We start from the raw sequence: 17,413 nt of genomic DNA on the forward strand, positions 1-17,413 counted from the left end.
TTGATAAATTTTGTCTGCTAGAACGTTTGTAGCAAGTTACGTTGCTTTGATTATTTCTAAATTAATATCTGCAAAGCGGTAACCACACGGCAACAACCGGCTTATAAAACGTCTACCTTTATCGTATGCACGTATGTATATCTTGCTTACATCATCCCCTCTCACGACTGCCTTTTGCTTTATCTATGGTTATCAGGCAGAATTTTAAAGTTCCGCTCGTTTCGGTACATTTAATGCCGGGGCAAAGAAAATTCACGAAGTAAGGGAAAACGGCGTTCGGAAAGTCGATGTGACTATTTTCTAGCAACGAAGGAAATCGAATAATTTCGATATTATCGGTCAACGTTCACACCCTTCGATCAGTCGGGGGTGGAAAAAATACCGGCGACATTCCGGCGCCTCTCGCTACGCAAAATATATAGAACCATACCTGACTCGTACTATCCGTAACCATCGTGCTTTATAAGAGACTAGGCACTATCCTCCTGATTCTTTCACTCGTCCAGCAACTGCCGAACACGAAGGTTCTTTTTCTAGGCACGCGTTAAATCACCATTCATGCACTCCTGAGGTAACGCGGCGATAGATGAATAGGAATATAGGAGCCGCCCCGCATACGAAACCAAGGCGCAGAATCGAGCGGCAACGATTACGGGAAAAACAGGGGTTGCATCGTTGCCTTTCTCACCCCTTCTTATACCTGTCCTTGTTTTTCTCCCACCAACTCATGCGGTGTATCGGTTCCCGACACTATGCGCACGCGCTTATCAAATTTGATCACACACCTACGCATACGCATACTTTCTCTTCCCTTCTCTCTCTCTCTCTCTCTCTCTCCCTCTAGGGGTATGACAGCCTAGGAAAATTAACCAGGTTTCTCAACATGCGAATATCAGCCGAACAAATATTACCACCGATATTACATACATCAATGTATCGTGGGATACAATTTCTTGTTACATCGACGACAAAAATTCAATCGGACATAGCGATATTTTTAACAGCTGGTTCTATATTGCTTTTATCTTCGAACAAGTCTACTTACATTTAGGTAAATACCTTATATGCGATATCAAATTGCAAATTGGTCATTCGCGATGATTTGATCAACTTACGTTCTAAGAAAGAAATAAAAGATAAAGATAGGTTATTTCTTTTTATGCGGTACATGTACTATATATGTATATAGGAAAGTGTAGCAATGAAAACACAATACATAATACGTTCGAGAGATTGTACGCATGTGCGATAGTCGAACGAATTCAAAAACGACTATTAACCAACTTTCTCGTTGTTTTATGATATGTAGTAAATGTGGTAAAAGTGAGTTAAGTAAAGTCAACGGAAAGCTTACGATCAATATGACATATTAAATAATCATACAACTTTTAAAAATAATATTCCATCGATATTCTAAAACTTTAAATTGTCTTCAAAAAATCCAGTATTTAACCCATTTAATTCCTCCATTAATATATGCATTTCCTGCACATGCATTTATGCACACGATGAATAGAATAATATATTTTATGACGCATAATTTACTAATATTCATATATTGAGTTTACTAATATTTTTAAACGTCGTTCCAAACTGCTTATTATTATTTTAATTGTACGAGCGTTAGCTGACTTGATAATAATCTTATATTTCCAAATTATTATATATAAAATTCTCTACAACCAACAACATGTAATTTACCTATCGTTACGTTTAATTTCGAAACATAATCACCTGCATTTTTCATTGTAGAAAAAAAACATACACAGATTGCAGATATAATGAAAATTGAATTGTGGCGGGTTAAAGAGAATTATAAAATATAGTAAATAAGTAATCGTTTATTAGTATTATTACATTTTATAAAATAATATTATTATATCTTAGAAAACAAAAGAATATGTATCATAAGTAAAAAAAAGAAGCTTTGAAATCACGAATACTGCGACTGTTAGAATATGAGAAATCATGTTTTACTTTGTACATGTTTTACACTGTCTTTGTTGTTGATTAAGTCAGAAAAAAGATGTTGAGAACCTATTTATTTCGACAAAAGGAATACGTTTAATAAAATCGAAATACTTTAACGTCACTTACATGTCTTTAAATATTAATAACGTCTCTGTTTTCAAATTAAAGTTTGTGATATGATTATAAAAAATTGTACTCTTATATATACTTTATGTTGAAAAATGATGTAAAGCTTATAGTATTTAGATATGTAAATCTAAACTGCTTCGACTTCCTACTTCGTCATAACTAACACGTTTCGTTTCGTGAACCAACAATACGATAATTATATGAATTTTCTAAAAATATCTTTCACCTTCTTAAACACTGGATTTTCGCCAATATTACAACGTAAATATGGATGTAATGAGAATAACAAGACAGTCGATATCTTTTTGATACGGGTATGAGAATCAAAATTCTATCAAGAAATAGTATGCTGCAATTATTATTCATGGGATGTTATTACTGTAATATTTGTTTCGAAAACCCGGAAATATATTTAGCTCGATGTGCACTGAAAAGAGGAAAGAAATTTTTTAAATGCGTCATATACATTGTGGTATAAGCTTTAGCACAAATATGTTGCACATCCTTTGACATATGTTATTTTCACACATTTTTACCTGGAACTTAATGATCGGTGGAAATGCCTCCTCTGTCGTCATTCCCAAATAATAAACTGTGTATTTCGTTTGACAGACTTTACGTATACGTATATTTTCTACACTCTATACTGAAAACGTAGGTCAGAGGGTATTTATAGCATTCCGTTTTATTCTCATGAACGCCTTTGTGGTGCATCTGCTTCGATGATTTGCATATACATATTTTATTTAAACCAATCAAACATACTTAGCACTATTCTGTTTTACTAATCGTTGCTTTAACGTAATAATATTATTTTCTGGCGTCCAAAATAAAAAATAGCTGAATTAAAAAGCTCCATTTCTTTTTTCGCTGACGTTAAGAAAATTATGCGTAATTGACTTATTTTATCAATTGTAATAGTCCTAAGATGCTTGTTTCGTATCGTTATCGCTATTAAATCAGATTGAAGGATAGGCATGCATGCATTCCTTATATCAAAATCATCTCTGATTATTTTTTTAGAATAAGCCTTTAAACAGTTTAATTTACATTCAACAATTCGATGTTATTCTATTACCACCATTAGAAAGAATAAGAAAAAATGTAATATTATTGAAATAGAGATCATAATGATAAGTACATTATTTATATTAATAGCAAATAACAAAATAATTATAAAAAATTAAATATCTTTTTATTTTATACATAGTTATATAAGTATGTATGAAACGTAATAAACGTAAAATTTTTATACAGTAATAGTTCATGGATTAGGAGTTATTTATGACAAAGTAGTAAAAAGATATAAGGATTATCAATTTTTAATACATTTCGTTAGAAGAAAATTATACAAAATATTGTTAATCCATTTTTTTGATGTACGATTTTTGTTTTTCTTCATTTATATTTTTGTATTAAAATTTGAATATCCGTGTGTGTATTGTTTTCATCTTTATTCTCAAATTTTCTGTCCTTCCCTTCGTCACGTGAGCGATCTAACATAAAATTAAAATAATTATTTGTCCTGTAATACATGTAAAGTAAATTTCATCTAACACTTTATATCCGTAGTAGATCCAGGACTTTACCCTTATTTTACGTACTGACAGCCAATCAAGCGATAACAAATATGCAGAATACCAATATAATTCATCTTTTTTAAATTGACAAACATTTCTTTTCTTTTCATCTTCTTTGTATTGATTTCTTGTTTATTACTTGCTTATTATCTTAGTCATTTTTATTCACTCCATCTCTTTCTTTTTATTATTCAATCAATTTTATCAAATATTAATTGAAAATTTGTGTAAGATTGGGGGAATAATTTCATGTATTTCTTCTTTCACTATGCTCCCATAATTTCTCATATTTACGCGTGTATTAGACAATATTCCTTTTATTCCCATTTCTCTCTTTGCCTTTCTTAATTAGTTTTTATCTACCGTATGAATTATTCTTATGATCATAAATAAATATATATGTATTGAAAATATATATTTTCTTTTATCTACTTATCTCATTTATTTTCTATCTTCTATTATTTAGAAAACCTTAATTTAACATACATATATACTGTATTTATTAAAACTTTCAAATACTATAGTAAATCATTGTACATGGGGAGCATTACAAGCACGTTAATAATTTATAAATATATTCTTTCGTACTTAACTCCACCAGAAACTAATCGAAAAGCTTGGAGTCAAAGAAGTTACATGATGCCACCATTTTGGAGGAATGTAAAGTATTTCTCCAGGTCTCAAATAGGTCATCAAACCTTTAGCTTTGCTAAAATTAGGCCATTTCTCATAATTTGGATTCAAAGGATCAACTTGTGCAGTGTTATTCAATAATCTTGTATCATATGGATACAAATTAGATGAATCATTTGGGTGATATAAAATGACCCGTTTGTGTCCAAATATCTAAAATTTAGTAAAAAGCCAATACTGTAAGTTAATATACTAAATTATATACTAATCTAATACAAATACAAAGCTATTAGATTATAATTATATAACAATACAGAGGTATAAAAATAATAATTTACTTCTCTAAAATAGAAGAAGTTAAAAATTAGGAATGACAATAATTAAATTCTATATACAATAATGATCAATAATAAATAATGAAATTATGTAGCAAAAATTTGAGATTTAGTATATACAATAAACTATATTATATTATTTTTTTTCGCAAATAATTTATCTTATATCTTATCATAGAATGACAATTAATTTTCATACTTGGCACAAAAGATTATTTTTAGGATCGAAATGTAGAGGTGAAACAGTTCCGCTAGGTCCAAACCAAGCATTTATATCTGGTTGTTCCACATCATCATTGTCTGTAAAGTTACAATATTCAGGAATTGTAAAATCATCTTTCAATTCAGGAATCTAAAATCATTTTGACATAATTAATATTTAGATTTTCGTTAGAAACGTTAAAACTATAACAAATATCGAGAGATAAAAAACAAAACCTGTTCAAATAATTGATGTTGAGCTAAGTAACCAACTTGGTCACCTTTCGTTAATACATATTTTTGTAGAAATTCTGAAAAACTAAGAAGCTGCTGTGACCAATTTTCATCGGTATAACGTGAACCAATTTCAATAGGAACCGTTCTACTTCCAGCTACGCTAATTAAATACTTTAGATCTTTCCACTGTTCTAGAGCTTTCCAATGTTTGATACATCCTAAAATATATTACATGTATTTCAAATTAAATTACAATAGAAATTAATAAAAAAAAGATATCAACTGTATATATACACTAGAATAGCTTAGAAATAATCTTCTTTCCTGTTTTAAAATTGACATGATATAACAAGAACATATTCAAATATACAGATTGATAAAGAAATGTTACCTTTCATTATTGCTGGTACTTTTGGCATAAATATTTTTGTGTAAAATAATTCCATCGAAGGTTCAACATACTGAACAATTTCAGTAAATCCCGGCAATACAAAATTATATAAACTTTCAGAATCAATAATTAATTCTTCTACATCTAACTCTCCCAATGACTCTGCTGAAGAAGATAACGAATAATCACATGAAACAGCTATTGATACATACAATACATTAACACTATCATAAACATGCATATGATATTATAATAAGTAAGACTTACTGATACAACTATTCAACGTTGAAGCAACTTTTGGTAATAAATCAGTTACATTTGGAAGCGGTGCTCCTAATAGAATACCTTTATCAATCTGCTGAATAATGTTCCTCAACAAAATTGTATTCTTTGTAAATTGTTTAGTATCATTATTGTGCTGAAGCTCCAGTAGAACTGCCTGTAGATATAGAGTATCAAATTATAAACACTTACATAAATATGATATAACATATAGTATAAGATACATTCAATGGAATGATTAATATGTTATATTACCTTTAAGATAGTACATAATGTGTAACAGTATCGATATTCAATTGGAACAAATTGCCAGTGACCAGAATTTAGTACTTCCCACGTTTTATCCATACAAGCTTCAACTACTATTAACGAATTTTTTATCCATTTTATCGATGGAATCCTTCCATAAAAAAGATAAGGATTAAATATCATTCTTACCATTTTTATGTAAAAAGTACGATTGAAATATATAAAGCCATATAGCAGTTTGTTTTATAGTATATACTATCCCATAATTATAGCTAAATAAGTAACATAAAATAATATAAATGGACTCAATATCATTTAAAGATCTTCAAATTATATTTAATTATGCTTTTAGTGAAGCACATAAAGAGTTAAAGAGAAATTACATTAATTTTATTTTTGAATATAATATTGACAATACTAGATAAATGTTTATATATTACTGTTTATTATCAGATAAATTTGAAGCCTTAAAAGAAGGAATTAAACGAATAAAAATTTGTTATTTTAAAATTACTTTTAGAAATCACATTATAGCTATATTACTATAATATAGCTACAATAATATAGCTATAACATATTTGTAATAAACAAACAATATATGTCTCTATAAAATGTAGTATAAATTTAATTCAATTTGATAACTTTAAAATGATCTCCAAGAGAGTTATAAATATTGCTTCTGTTTTTCTAACTCATGCTAATCTTGTTTCCTTTTATTTTTCAATTAATAAAAAATATAATTTAAGTATTAAATAGAGTATTATTATAAATTATTTCTGTGAAGTTTAAATATATTCATGTAATTATAATTATGTATGCGTAATAAAAAAATCATGAAGTAAAATTTGATTTTTTTTATTTTTATAATTATTTTATACAATTATATAAAAATTTCTATTTACATTTTATCTTCAATGGATGTTTTTAAATTGCTTTCTACCGATGACAAGTGTATCTTCATTTCAATAGGTAAATGATTTTCTATATTTTCAGCTAATAGATTCCAAGATATAAAGTTGGCAATAATTGTGCAATTAGACATTTTTTAAAAATGATGTATGCAACTAGAAAATAAATCATAGGTATAAATTAAAGTTATTTAGAAATAAAATATTTTACTACTTTTGTCATCTGGTTCTTGTAAATATGGCCATTGTACTATTTGGTAATCTGCTATATAATACAAAATTTTTCCTGTTAATGACAATGTTTTGACTCTGCAAAAACTTTCAACAAATATTATAGTAGTTTGCACGATACAAAATACTTTAAATAAGAATGCTACTATACATAAAGGGACACAAGTTCCTGGACCATTACATAGAAGTAACTCTGGACATTCTCTCCACAAGTAAGGAACTGATTCCAGAGTTGCATAAATAGTACTATAAATAGATGTATAGTATGACTGATGAATTTCTCTGCTTCTACGAATTTTAATTATCTTATAATCTACATTATTCTTTTCTAAATATTTAACTTTTTCAATGCTCATTGAATCTGTATCAGCATACACATATATTCTTGGCGAGTAATTTCTAAAGCTTAAATAATTAAGTATTCTTATCATTTCTGCTGTATGTCCTCCAGATCCTAATACAATCATTGTTTTAATTGGTTTATTTCGAATCGATTTCCTTCCGCTTGTTTTATGTGTAGGAAACATTACAAAATATATTCTTGCAATGATTATCATACAAACAATTATACAAATAGAAATGTAATATATCGCGTACATTTTTGTAGTATAACCTGTAACAATTTAAATTAAAATAATCAATCTATCGAGCTGCTTTAGATAAGCCAAAACAAAATAAATTGTTAATTATTACATATATATGTCATGAAAGCATAAAATCTAATAAAAGTTTTTCTAAAAAAAGTACTTCAATTAGTTAATGTATGCATTTACATGAGATTTTAGTCCAAACTTATCAATCGATTATAAAAATGTATAACATTCTTAGATTTACTACATATATTTATTAATTTATTAAACAATGCATACATTTGCTACACTTTAGTAACATGTTAATGTACACATATATATATATATATATATATATCACTTCACATATAAATAAACACTACTGTATTATTAATCTATATATTACATATAACAATACTTAATTATATATTTAATTGTATAAGTACCATCTATCTATGATTAATATGGGTGATCCGAAGATAAAAATGTAGCTATCTTTTTTTACAATAACTTATCAATCGATTTGAATTCTTAAAATTTTCGTACTTCGTACATTACACATATATTCGATTAAAATATGTAATTAATAATCAATTCTTTGTTAGTCGTCATAAATTTAATATAAATATATTCGAGAGAGTATGTAAACAAATATTTATAACTTTGCAAATCTTACGGAGATAAATAGTTGCTTATATAAATTTAACAACAAATATTATATTGACAGATACAGAATGTGAAACTTAGGTTATAAACATACACTAAGAGAACGAACCACTATCGTATAGACCGTTAGATAGAAGGTTAAATAAAACTATTGACGAATATATAATATCAAACAAGAAACGAGAGTGCTCGCGCCCGTAGTTCTAGCTATTCACAGTACAGGTGCCGCACCATGCGGCCAAGTGCTCAAGTGAACTAAAGTTAGCATATACAAGAACCTATAAAAGTAGGAACTTGCCCTGTTTGGTTACACACTAGCATAGGCAAGAACCTATTTACTTTTCTATCCAATATAGACAAGTATAAGAAATTTCCACAATCCCAGTGGAAGAAATTTGAGCGCTAATCGGAAAAATGATAAAAAACAATCTCGATGAAATATATCGCAACGCCGGGTCTTGAAACGAGTTTAATTTAAAGTTGCTACATATAAATGAAAAAAAAAGCTATTTCAACTATGCGCGATAGCCACGAATCGCAACGCTTGATTTAAAATTAACGTCATTTTAATAATTATTTATAATTATTAACAAACTCTACTCTTCGACAAATTCTAATAATTATTCACGATAGGAAATACTAAGAAGAATCGTGACATCTTATAATTCGCAACGCTAAAGCAAACGCGATCATCGTAACGCTAATCCAAACCGAAGTCGATACTTTTTCGCAACTCTAACTGATAACGCGAAATTTACGTTCTTCGCAACGCTAATGGCAAAGAGCGCGATTAGCCCGACACAACAATGGGCCGATATGTAGGTCAACTAACAAACAAATCACAACTATTGTACTACAACTACTACTACTACTACAGATACTAAAGGCGAGCACAGTGACGAAATAGTAACGAGAATGACTTTCCATTGTCTGGATGATGCAGAAGATGCAAAGCCATTGGTAGTCGCCCTCTTCTATGGCAATTTGCCGGGCCTCTTCGGCTCGTAGCCTCTTCTTTCTTCGGGCGCGATGCCCGCTGAAACTTACATCTAAGCTCGAGACTTTCTAAATCGTAAACCAAGAAAATAACTTACAAAGATGCAATGAAAATGTAAGTGGCGAAAGCTGATCCAAGCGCACATGGATGAACATGGTCGCTGTCCGTTCGCGCGTGCATGCTCGAGTAATACGTAAACGTTCGTAAAAATCGTTCGATGTGCAAGAAGACCTGTCCTGAACTAATAAATAATACATAGAAAAAGGAAATGTTACTACGCACGGGTATAATAAATACCCGCGGTCACTGTGCTCGCAAAAAATTCTACGTAATACAACCAATCACCTGTGTCAATTCGGACCTTTCGTCCTACGACATGATCGAGTAACCGGAGGAACAAAAATGCATGCGACTCGCCATTAGATGCGAAGAACAGGGTCATCGATGCTCTGGTAGCTCAGGGAAAGTCATCGTGAAGACCATCATCAAGGGGAGCCATACAATCCCATGGAAGAGAGCTGTAACAAGGTACGAAATATTATAATTTATTCTTAAACATAATGCTAATAAGTTGGAAAATTTGAAATAGTGGAAAATTAGCCTCTAATAATCTCTGTAAAACTTTTAAAGACAATAAATTCATTCAATTCAAGAATGGCAAATGTAAATAGAAGCAATAGAATTAAATGAAGTATAGGTTATTACAAAATTATTTACATTCCAGACATTTGAAGCCCCATTAGGTCTTCTTCAGGAAACAGGAAGAAGTGGAAGTAGTGATAAACCTTTAAAAAAATATGAATTATTATTATGAATAATGTACATATGTGAATAACGTTTTTATACTAATAATTTGTTTGAAAAACTGGCTGATAAACGACCAAAAAATTTCAGATAATGAACAATGAAACTCTATGCAAACTTCGAGCTCTATTAATAACAAAAAAGTTAAATTGCCAGTAAACTTTAATTACTATAACAATTGAAAAACTACAATAACAATGTTTAACCTAGAAATGATGAGAATCCAATCATGTTTTTGAAGCATGCTAAACATTTTTATTGTGCATTTCAATATCATAACTTTTAGATCTTACATCAATGGAAATGAATAACAGTTTGATCAAAATACGAATGATAAAATAAATTAAAATACAAATACAGAAATGCTTACATTCTTGGGGAGATTCCAGGAGAGGCTATATCCTCTTGCGAAACTTGCGTTTCCACTACCGAGAGCGAATGTTTAAAACAAAGATGTATAAGAAAAAAAAAAGAAAAAATGGTTATTGACGCTTCCATTTACATACTGACTCTAATTTCGCGTATAAATATTGTAATTGAATTTATCATATAACTATTAAGAGCTATTGTGCTCTAGAAAATATAACAAATATTATTACACAGGAAACACTGACTCTATTGGCTGCATTGCACGCGGTCACAAACATTCTCTGAAAAAAAAAGTTGTGTTAGCTGACCGGCGGACAGGGAGGGGGAGAGGCAGAGTATTTGATTAGGAAATACTGCTGTTTTTTTGATACGTATATTCATTTTTCACGGACAAACAGCTATTACACACAAATATTACGAAAATGGAATATACGTGTAATATTTCAAACACTGTTTATATATTGCGAGATATCTTCTGATATAATTACAAATATTTATTAATATCCGAAAACGTAAAATCAATACTTTCTTCAAGAAGAATTCAATTGTGAACGTTCGTTATCAGAGTTTGAAATATGATTTTTACTAACGCATTATGTTGCACTTTATAGAGATTCGACAATGCTCGTAATAAATTAAACTTTCTTAACTAAACATGCCTTACAAGTGATTACAATGTATAATATAATCTTGCTCTGAAACGTGTCTGAACATGTGTTACGCAGATTCTTTCGATAAAATAATAAACTCATTTTTTCGTACAAATATATAAAAATATAATAACTTAGTAATAGATTATTGTCTAACAACAATCGAATAATTCGTATAATTTGCTATATATTGATATAAAAACATTAGTTACTTAAGACAATCTGTATATTCGAAGTACTTTTAAAAAGTGACTTTTTAATTCCTTTTTTTTTAAATCTTAATATCTTCAAGAAATTATGCAATTATTTTAAAGAATAATATCATTATATATCAATTGTAACTCGTATAACAATTATATAGCAAATATTGATTACCACTGATCCAATAAAAAGAGAAAATAGCCGTGTACATACGTTTGCTTTATTAGAATAACTCAACCTTTACTAAATCTGAATGGGAAATCAAATGGTTATTAATCACCTATGGCGTTCATTTCCTACCAGTTCGAATCATCGATTATTAATCGTCTGTGACGTGTGTGCCGTAAACCTCTACTCTTTCAATCAGGTGACCAGCCAATAATCTGTACAAAAGAAAATCAACAATTTCAAATAAATGTATGACGAAACCAATAATTTTCAATAACAGAACAAATTATAGTAGGATAAAGCAACAATAGAATTCAAATCCTACCTCAGGGACCGGTAATGTGAATTATCGATAATTCTAGCCATCAGAAATACAGCCAAGAATAAATGTATAATAAATCAGTAATTTACAAAAATGGAACCAATTATAATGAAATGAAACGATAATCGATTCCAAATTCTGCCTTAAAGATCGGTAATATGAACTATCGATGACTGTAAATTGTCAAGTATAGTCAACGATGAAAGAAAAAAAAATTCCCGAATACTACTTAATTTTACTAAAATGATAATCAATAAGTGATTAAATGAAAACGTACTATTTAAATGAAGCAGAGAGAAGTGTAGAAATGTTGATAAAGTCGAAATGAAAGTACTAATTATGACAGGGTACGCTCTATGGAACAAATTTTCGCTCCACGACTTTCAAGAGTACAATGTCACCCCACGACACTTTGCCTTTTCCAATATTTCACGCCAATAGGAATGCTCCATTCGACGCGACAATATATTGCGCCAATAGGAACGCTCAATTTCATTTGACAATATTCTGCACCAATAGGCACGCTTGATTCGACTTCGCGATATATTGCGCCAATAGGAACGCTCGATTTTTGTATATACGAGCGCGCGCAAATTTAGTGTATTTAAACAGTTAAATTGATGCAATTGAGGAATAGAAAACATATTTAAGATAATGTTCAATAACAGTTACGAATAAGATTATGTTCTTAATGATAAACTTTTATTACACGAATGAATAAAATATGGTATGTTACTTTACATGTTGATATGTTACAACTTATTATTACATAAAAATTGAAAAAATTGTTCTATCCTGCTTCATGAATGCCTCCATTAAAAACAAATATAATCCTTAAAAATTGTTAATAATTAGTAGTTTAGTCCTGAAGAATTGATAGCGAAACTATCATAAAAAGAGAAATTTCTTTAATTGATCATTTAATCTATCATTGTTTACTTTGCTATTAATTGATATATAAGTTATAAAATTTTTATTTTGTAATACCAGAGAGGAAATTCCTCTCTGCTAATACATATCATACTTTATCTAATTAATAATTCTCCAGGATATATGTACACGAAGCATCTTTATTCGTGGAAAAGAAAATTGCGTGGAAAATAAATTACAAGAATCATACGCGATTTCAGCGACACACGTATCTATTTATAAAACCTAAAATAAAATCATTCATTTTAACAAATCTTATTCTATGTTAAATCGGTAATCTCGTGAATGACACTAAAATGGTAAAGAGTAAGGAAGGTCTAGAACACCTATGTACGTCGTGTTTATACAATCGTCCTCTAGGCTCTTGACTAGAACCTTTGGAATGCATAACCAATGGTCATTGAGCACAAGGCACATACAGAAGTATGAGTCAAAGATATATTGAATGTTAGATCAATTTTTTGTATTTTGATCTGCAGTATTCGTAAACATTTTATACCATTGAGTAATTTCTACAAAATTGTTCTCCTGAGACAAATGCGATAATAAATAGGTAAGACATTTTTTTAATTGAACGAAAAGTTTCCCAAAAATAAAGTGAATTTTTATTCTATTGGAATTTTATAAAAGTAAATTATTTATTATTAAGTGTGATATTTTTTACATTAGTTATATTTTTAAAAAACGAATTAAAAGTGAATTATATAAAATATATAATTTTCAATAATGATCTCATCAGATATGAAAATATAATAATAATAATAATTTAATACATTTTTTACAGCAGGAAATGGACATTTGGTGTAGTTAGGACCATAATGAAATCATTTACCAAAGAAAAAATTTGAGAATCACATGAGAATCGATAAAAGATTATACAATATTTTATCAGAAGGGTAAAAATTAATATTATTTTTATTACAATTAATAAAAATATTAATATTAATTTCATCAAAATTAATATTATTAAGAAGCAAATGCAATTAGAAAATGAACTCAAATAATTTTTCATCGCATAGTAGATTTGAAAATATTTATAATAAAAGGCGATTCTCTTGTAAAAATTATAAAAAAGTAGGGCAAGCGATTGTTAGTGTAATTTATAAAGAAAATCAGAATTATAATACCACTTTAGCTAGTTGTGCAGATAAGAATCAAAATATATTAATGAATTCAACAATCAGATCTACATTAAACAGAAGGAACTGTGATAAATGCCAAGAAAATTTAAGTATTTCTCCAAAAAATACTTTAAAATCTACAAGTATCGTAAATCGAGTTTTAAACAAGTGCGATGGAAATACCTCTGTTTTGTTATTGGGAAACTATAGGAATAACAAGAAATCGAGTATGACTGAAACACCAAATATAATAGAAGACGACCATAAAGCAGTATTAAATCATGATTTACAAAATATAACGTGCTTTTGCAATAAATCTAATACAAATTGCAATTTATACAATAAGAACGAAATTCACTGTGAGCAAAATGTGAAATTTCAACAGAAAAGTTTACCTATAATATCGCAACAAAGATCTCTAGAAGCAAAAGCATGTAGGAAGAGAAATCAATCTAATGCTACTAATGAAACAGATTGTAATATCTCGATGCAAACTAAAAGAGAAAATAGCTGTGATATTAGTAAATCTATTACAACTGAAGAATCAAGGAAAGGTGTTTATACAAAAGGTAAAAGACAAAGAACAATAAAATCAACTTGCCATTTACAAATAAAGAAAAACAAACAAAAAAGGATATACAGTACAGTACATAAATATAAACAATGTAATAAAGTTACCAAAAATAAATATTATAAAGTAATAGGAAAAAGAAAGGATATAAGTAATTTTTCCACAGTTACCATAATACCATCAAGCAAGATTGATACCAAAATAAACAAAGATATAGCAAGGCATAAAAATTGTATAGATATTAAAAATTTGATAATACCTTTGATTAAAATAGATGATCTTCCTACATCTGAATTATCTAAATTAATTCAGAGTACCAAATCTATCGAAAATAAAGAGAATATACAAAAAGATGAAAATATATGTAATGAAACAGGGAATATCGTAGAAATACAGTGTTCTGCATATAAAAAACACAGTGCTACTGAACTCAAACAAGAACAGGAAATAAATATATTGTATAAATCAGTGTTTGAGGAAAGATGTACAATATTTGAAGAAAATGTAGTGAATAAAATTGATGAAAATATAAGAAATATAAAATTTGAAGAAGAGACGTATAAAATATCTCCAGAGAATATTTTACAATTTTTTCTAAAAAACAGAAGAGATATAGATATAAGAACAAGATTGAGATCAAGTATTGAAAATATCTATAAATATCATATAAGAAAAAGTGTAGCAATGTGCATTAAATGTATAGAAGTCTTTAATCTTTTACGACAATTTTCAGGTAAAGTAAACTTTGTACAAAATGAAAAAGTATGCATTGAATGTACACTATGTAATTTACAAATTAACTCTCTATTTTATTTTCAAAAACATCTAATGGATATACATTTACAATGTGAAAGAAAATCATTACGTAAACAAAAGAAATTTGCAGTTGCTGTTATTAATTTCAGTGATCAATTAGATTTAGATATCAATAACCAATTTATATTTGAATGCTGTTGCTGCTCAAAAATATTTGATCATACAACAAATTTTGAGGAACATATTAAAAATATGCATCACGGCTTCGATCATCATACAGATGATGTTAAAAAATGTGAGGCAGAACAAATGGCTGTAACTTCTGAAACATATACAACATTTAAAAATGAACAAGTATTTAATGAAACTTGTGCTTTAGGTAAAAATTATATTTTTGATGTTCCAACTAATATAGATGAAATTTCTAATTCAGGAAAGGAAATTAACATACAAAATGATTATATAAACGAATATGATATTAACGCAAAAGAAATAATTCTTAAAAACAATATATACCATACAAATTCAAATAATAAAAATTTATTGTTGGAGATGGAAGTAAAAGGCGAACAAATAAATGATATAAATAATTCAGATGTTACTGAGATAAGAAAAGAAAACCAAAAGGAAGATATAGAAAAATTAAATGATGAAAAATATTTAAATAGTATTTCAAAATTAAAACTTTCTAATATATCTATTAAAATTGATGGAAGATTTAAAGAATATTGGAAACATAAAAAAAGCTTTTCTTTTATTTGTAATGTTTGTTTTAAAAAATATAGAAGAAAACAAGCGTTTTTATCTCATATATCTAAACATGTAACAAATTTTGATACTAATGTACATGAGCAACAAAAAGCAGAAGAAAATAATGATCTCATCAGACATGAAAATGATGTAGTATTAAATGCACATACTAAAACTTCTCAAGACAACAGTAAAAGTTTCAAGGATAATAATGTACTACATTCTACTATAAATTTGGCAGAATCAGACCAAAATACTTTAATGTCAAGAACAATTGATAATGAAGTTGATAATGGTGAAAATGGAAATGTAGAATATGATATTAAAGACGATAGTGTAGCAAGTAAAACAGATGATTGTAATTTTGCATTATATATAAACCTTACACATACACAAAAAACAAGAAATGATGCGAAAAGGCAAAAATTAATTAAATACAGTATGAACATTACAAAAAAACGTAAAACAAGTACTAATGAGCAGCAAAATACAGAAAATGAAATTGGAAACATGTTTCCAACAAATTTTACTACAAATACTAATTCAATAATAGATGCAAGTAAAGAAAATGTAAGTTATGGTTTAAAAGAACTGCATTGCATTATATGTGACAAAAGATTTAGTTCTTTGACAATATTTAAGGAACATATGTTCTTTTTACATGATTCGTTGTTTGAAGATCCAAGATCACCAAATTTATCAATGATACCATATAAAGTAAAAGATCTGTCTGCACAAGGTACTCGTGTATCTAAAATGAAACGCAATGTGACATGTAAAATAAAAGAAGTAAAGAAAGTTTTGCAACAGGAAAATAAACAAAAATATAGAAAGTGGCGTTGTAACGCATGTAAAGAAAATTTTGCATTACTTAGAAATTACTTACGACATAAGTATTACTGTCATAATGATGAATCTGTAGTTCATATTTGTGATAATTGTAACAAAATCCTTACTTCAGTTGCAATGGTGAACATTCATATGTGCATTAATGTTACTACCTGGAATTGCAAGAGATGTAGTCTCACTTTTCCCAATGGTATATCTCTAACACGACATAATATGAATTATCATTTAGAAAAAGTAGGTCCACATGTATGCAAAACATGTAAATTAAATTTTCTTACAATGTACATGCTAACAAGACATGAAACAACGCATTCTATAAGTAATAATTCCAATGTTACAGAAACTTTCATAGATTTATCTGCACCTGCGAAAGACTATTTACCTTGTACTGTAGATAATACAAATGTTAATTCTGAATTCAGTAGAAAACAATTGAATGACAAGGCTATTCCTTATAGGAATAAAAATGTGGAAATTAAAGAATTAGATGAACTAAATGAAAAACTTTCAGAAATGCACATCACATCTAATATACCACACGAT

General features: G+C 28.5%; 3 protein-coding genes across 14 annotated transcripts in view; all 3 read right to left on the bottom strand.

The window, feature by feature from the left end:
• The window catches only part of LOC100744281 (ankyrin-2), a 36,003-nt gene extending 32,778 nt beyond the window's left edge, over nt 1–3,225 (bottom strand). For 6 of the 7 annotated variants that reach the window (XM_024372363.2, XM_012394030.3, XM_024372362.2 and 3 more), the window contains exon 1: nt 2,637–3,225. In XM_024372363.2, the coding sequence (XP_024228131.1) occupies nt 2,637–2,678 (42 nt within the window). In that variant the 5' untranslated portion in view covers nt 2,679–3,225. Of the gene's footprint in view, nt 1–430; nt 729–2,636 lie in introns of those variants that run through there. The other variant, XM_012394027.3, reaches the window with a different exon arrangement.
• A 951-nt stretch (nt 3,226–4,176) lies between these two features.
• On the bottom strand, nt 4,177–8,583 carry LOC100744355 (bifunctional peptidase and arginyl-hydroxylase JMJD5). 5 transcript variants are annotated; one of them, XM_012393954.3, is made up of 8 exons: nt 8,477–8,583; nt 6,911–7,072; nt 6,015–6,159; nt 5,745–5,916; nt 5,478–5,642; nt 5,087–5,304; nt 4,848–5,000; nt 4,269–4,526 (listed from the first exon to the last, which is right to left on the bottom strand). In XM_012393954.3, exons 2-8 carry the CDS (start codon nt 7,048–7,050, stop codon nt 4,269–4,271), a joined length of 1,251 nt encoding a protein of 416 aa, XP_012249377.1. In that variant the 5' UTR covers nt 7,051–7,072; nt 8,477–8,583. The 5 variants fall into 5 exon arrangements, with proteins under 5 accessions (XP_012249378.1, XP_003485592.1, XP_012249377.1 ...); XM_024372390.1 differs by lacking the exon at nt 8,477–8,583 and adding an exon at nt 7,745–7,760; XM_033324753.1 differs by lacking the exon at nt 8,477–8,583 and adding an exon at nt 7,339–7,471.
• On the bottom strand, nt 7,092–10,804 carry LOC105682065 (UDP-N-acetylglucosamine transferase subunit ALG14 homolog). 2 transcript variants are annotated; one of them, XM_012393958.3, is made up of 4 exons: nt 10,554–10,804; nt 10,097–10,164; nt 9,797–9,897; nt 7,092–7,760 (listed from the first exon to the last, which is right to left on the bottom strand). In XM_012393958.3, the coding sequence occupies exons 3-4, from the start codon at nt 9,819–9,821 to the stop codon at nt 7,108–7,110; spliced, it is 678 nt and encodes a 225-aa protein (XP_012249381.1). In that variant the 5' UTR covers nt 9,822–9,897; nt 10,097–10,164; nt 10,554–10,804; the 3' UTR covers nt 7,092–7,107. The 2 variants fall into 2 exon arrangements, with proteins under 2 accessions (XP_012249381.1, XP_033180648.1); XM_033324757.1 differs by lacking the exons at nt 9,797–9,897; nt 10,097–10,164; nt 10,554–10,804 and adding an exon at nt 8,163–8,508.
• Nucleotides 10,805–17,413: the final 6,609 nt, after the last annotated feature.

The sequence above is a fragment of the Bombus impatiens genome, unplaced genomic scaffold (assembly GCF_000188095.3).
Source record: "Bombus impatiens unplaced genomic scaffold, BIMP_2.2 scf_0064, whole genome shotgun sequence".
NCBI lineage: Eukaryota > Metazoa > Arthropoda > Insecta > Hymenoptera > Apidae > Bombus > Bombus impatiens.

Excerpts from the sequence above, each read along its gene's own strand:
- LOC105682065 (XM_012393958.3), bottom strand. The coding sequence starts at position 9,821 with ATGACCCTGTTCTTCGCATCTAATG. Across the intron at positions 7,761-9,796 it reads CCTGTTCTTCGCATCTAATG|GTTATACTACAAAAATGTAC; the intron begins GCGAGTCGCATG and ends AAATTGTTACAG.
- LOC100744355 (XM_003485544.4), bottom strand. The coding sequence starts at position 7,050 with ATGTCTAATTGCACAATTATTGCCAACTTTATATCTTGGAATCTATTA. Across the intron at positions 5,643-5,744 it reads AACGTTGAATAGTTGTATCA|CAGAGTCATTGGGAGAGTTA; the intron begins GTAAGTCTTACT and ends TATCTTCTTCAG. Across the intron at positions 5,305-5,477 it reads AGTACCAGCAATAATGAAAG|GATGTATCAAACATTGGAAA; the intron begins GTAACATTTCTT and ends AATATATTTTAG.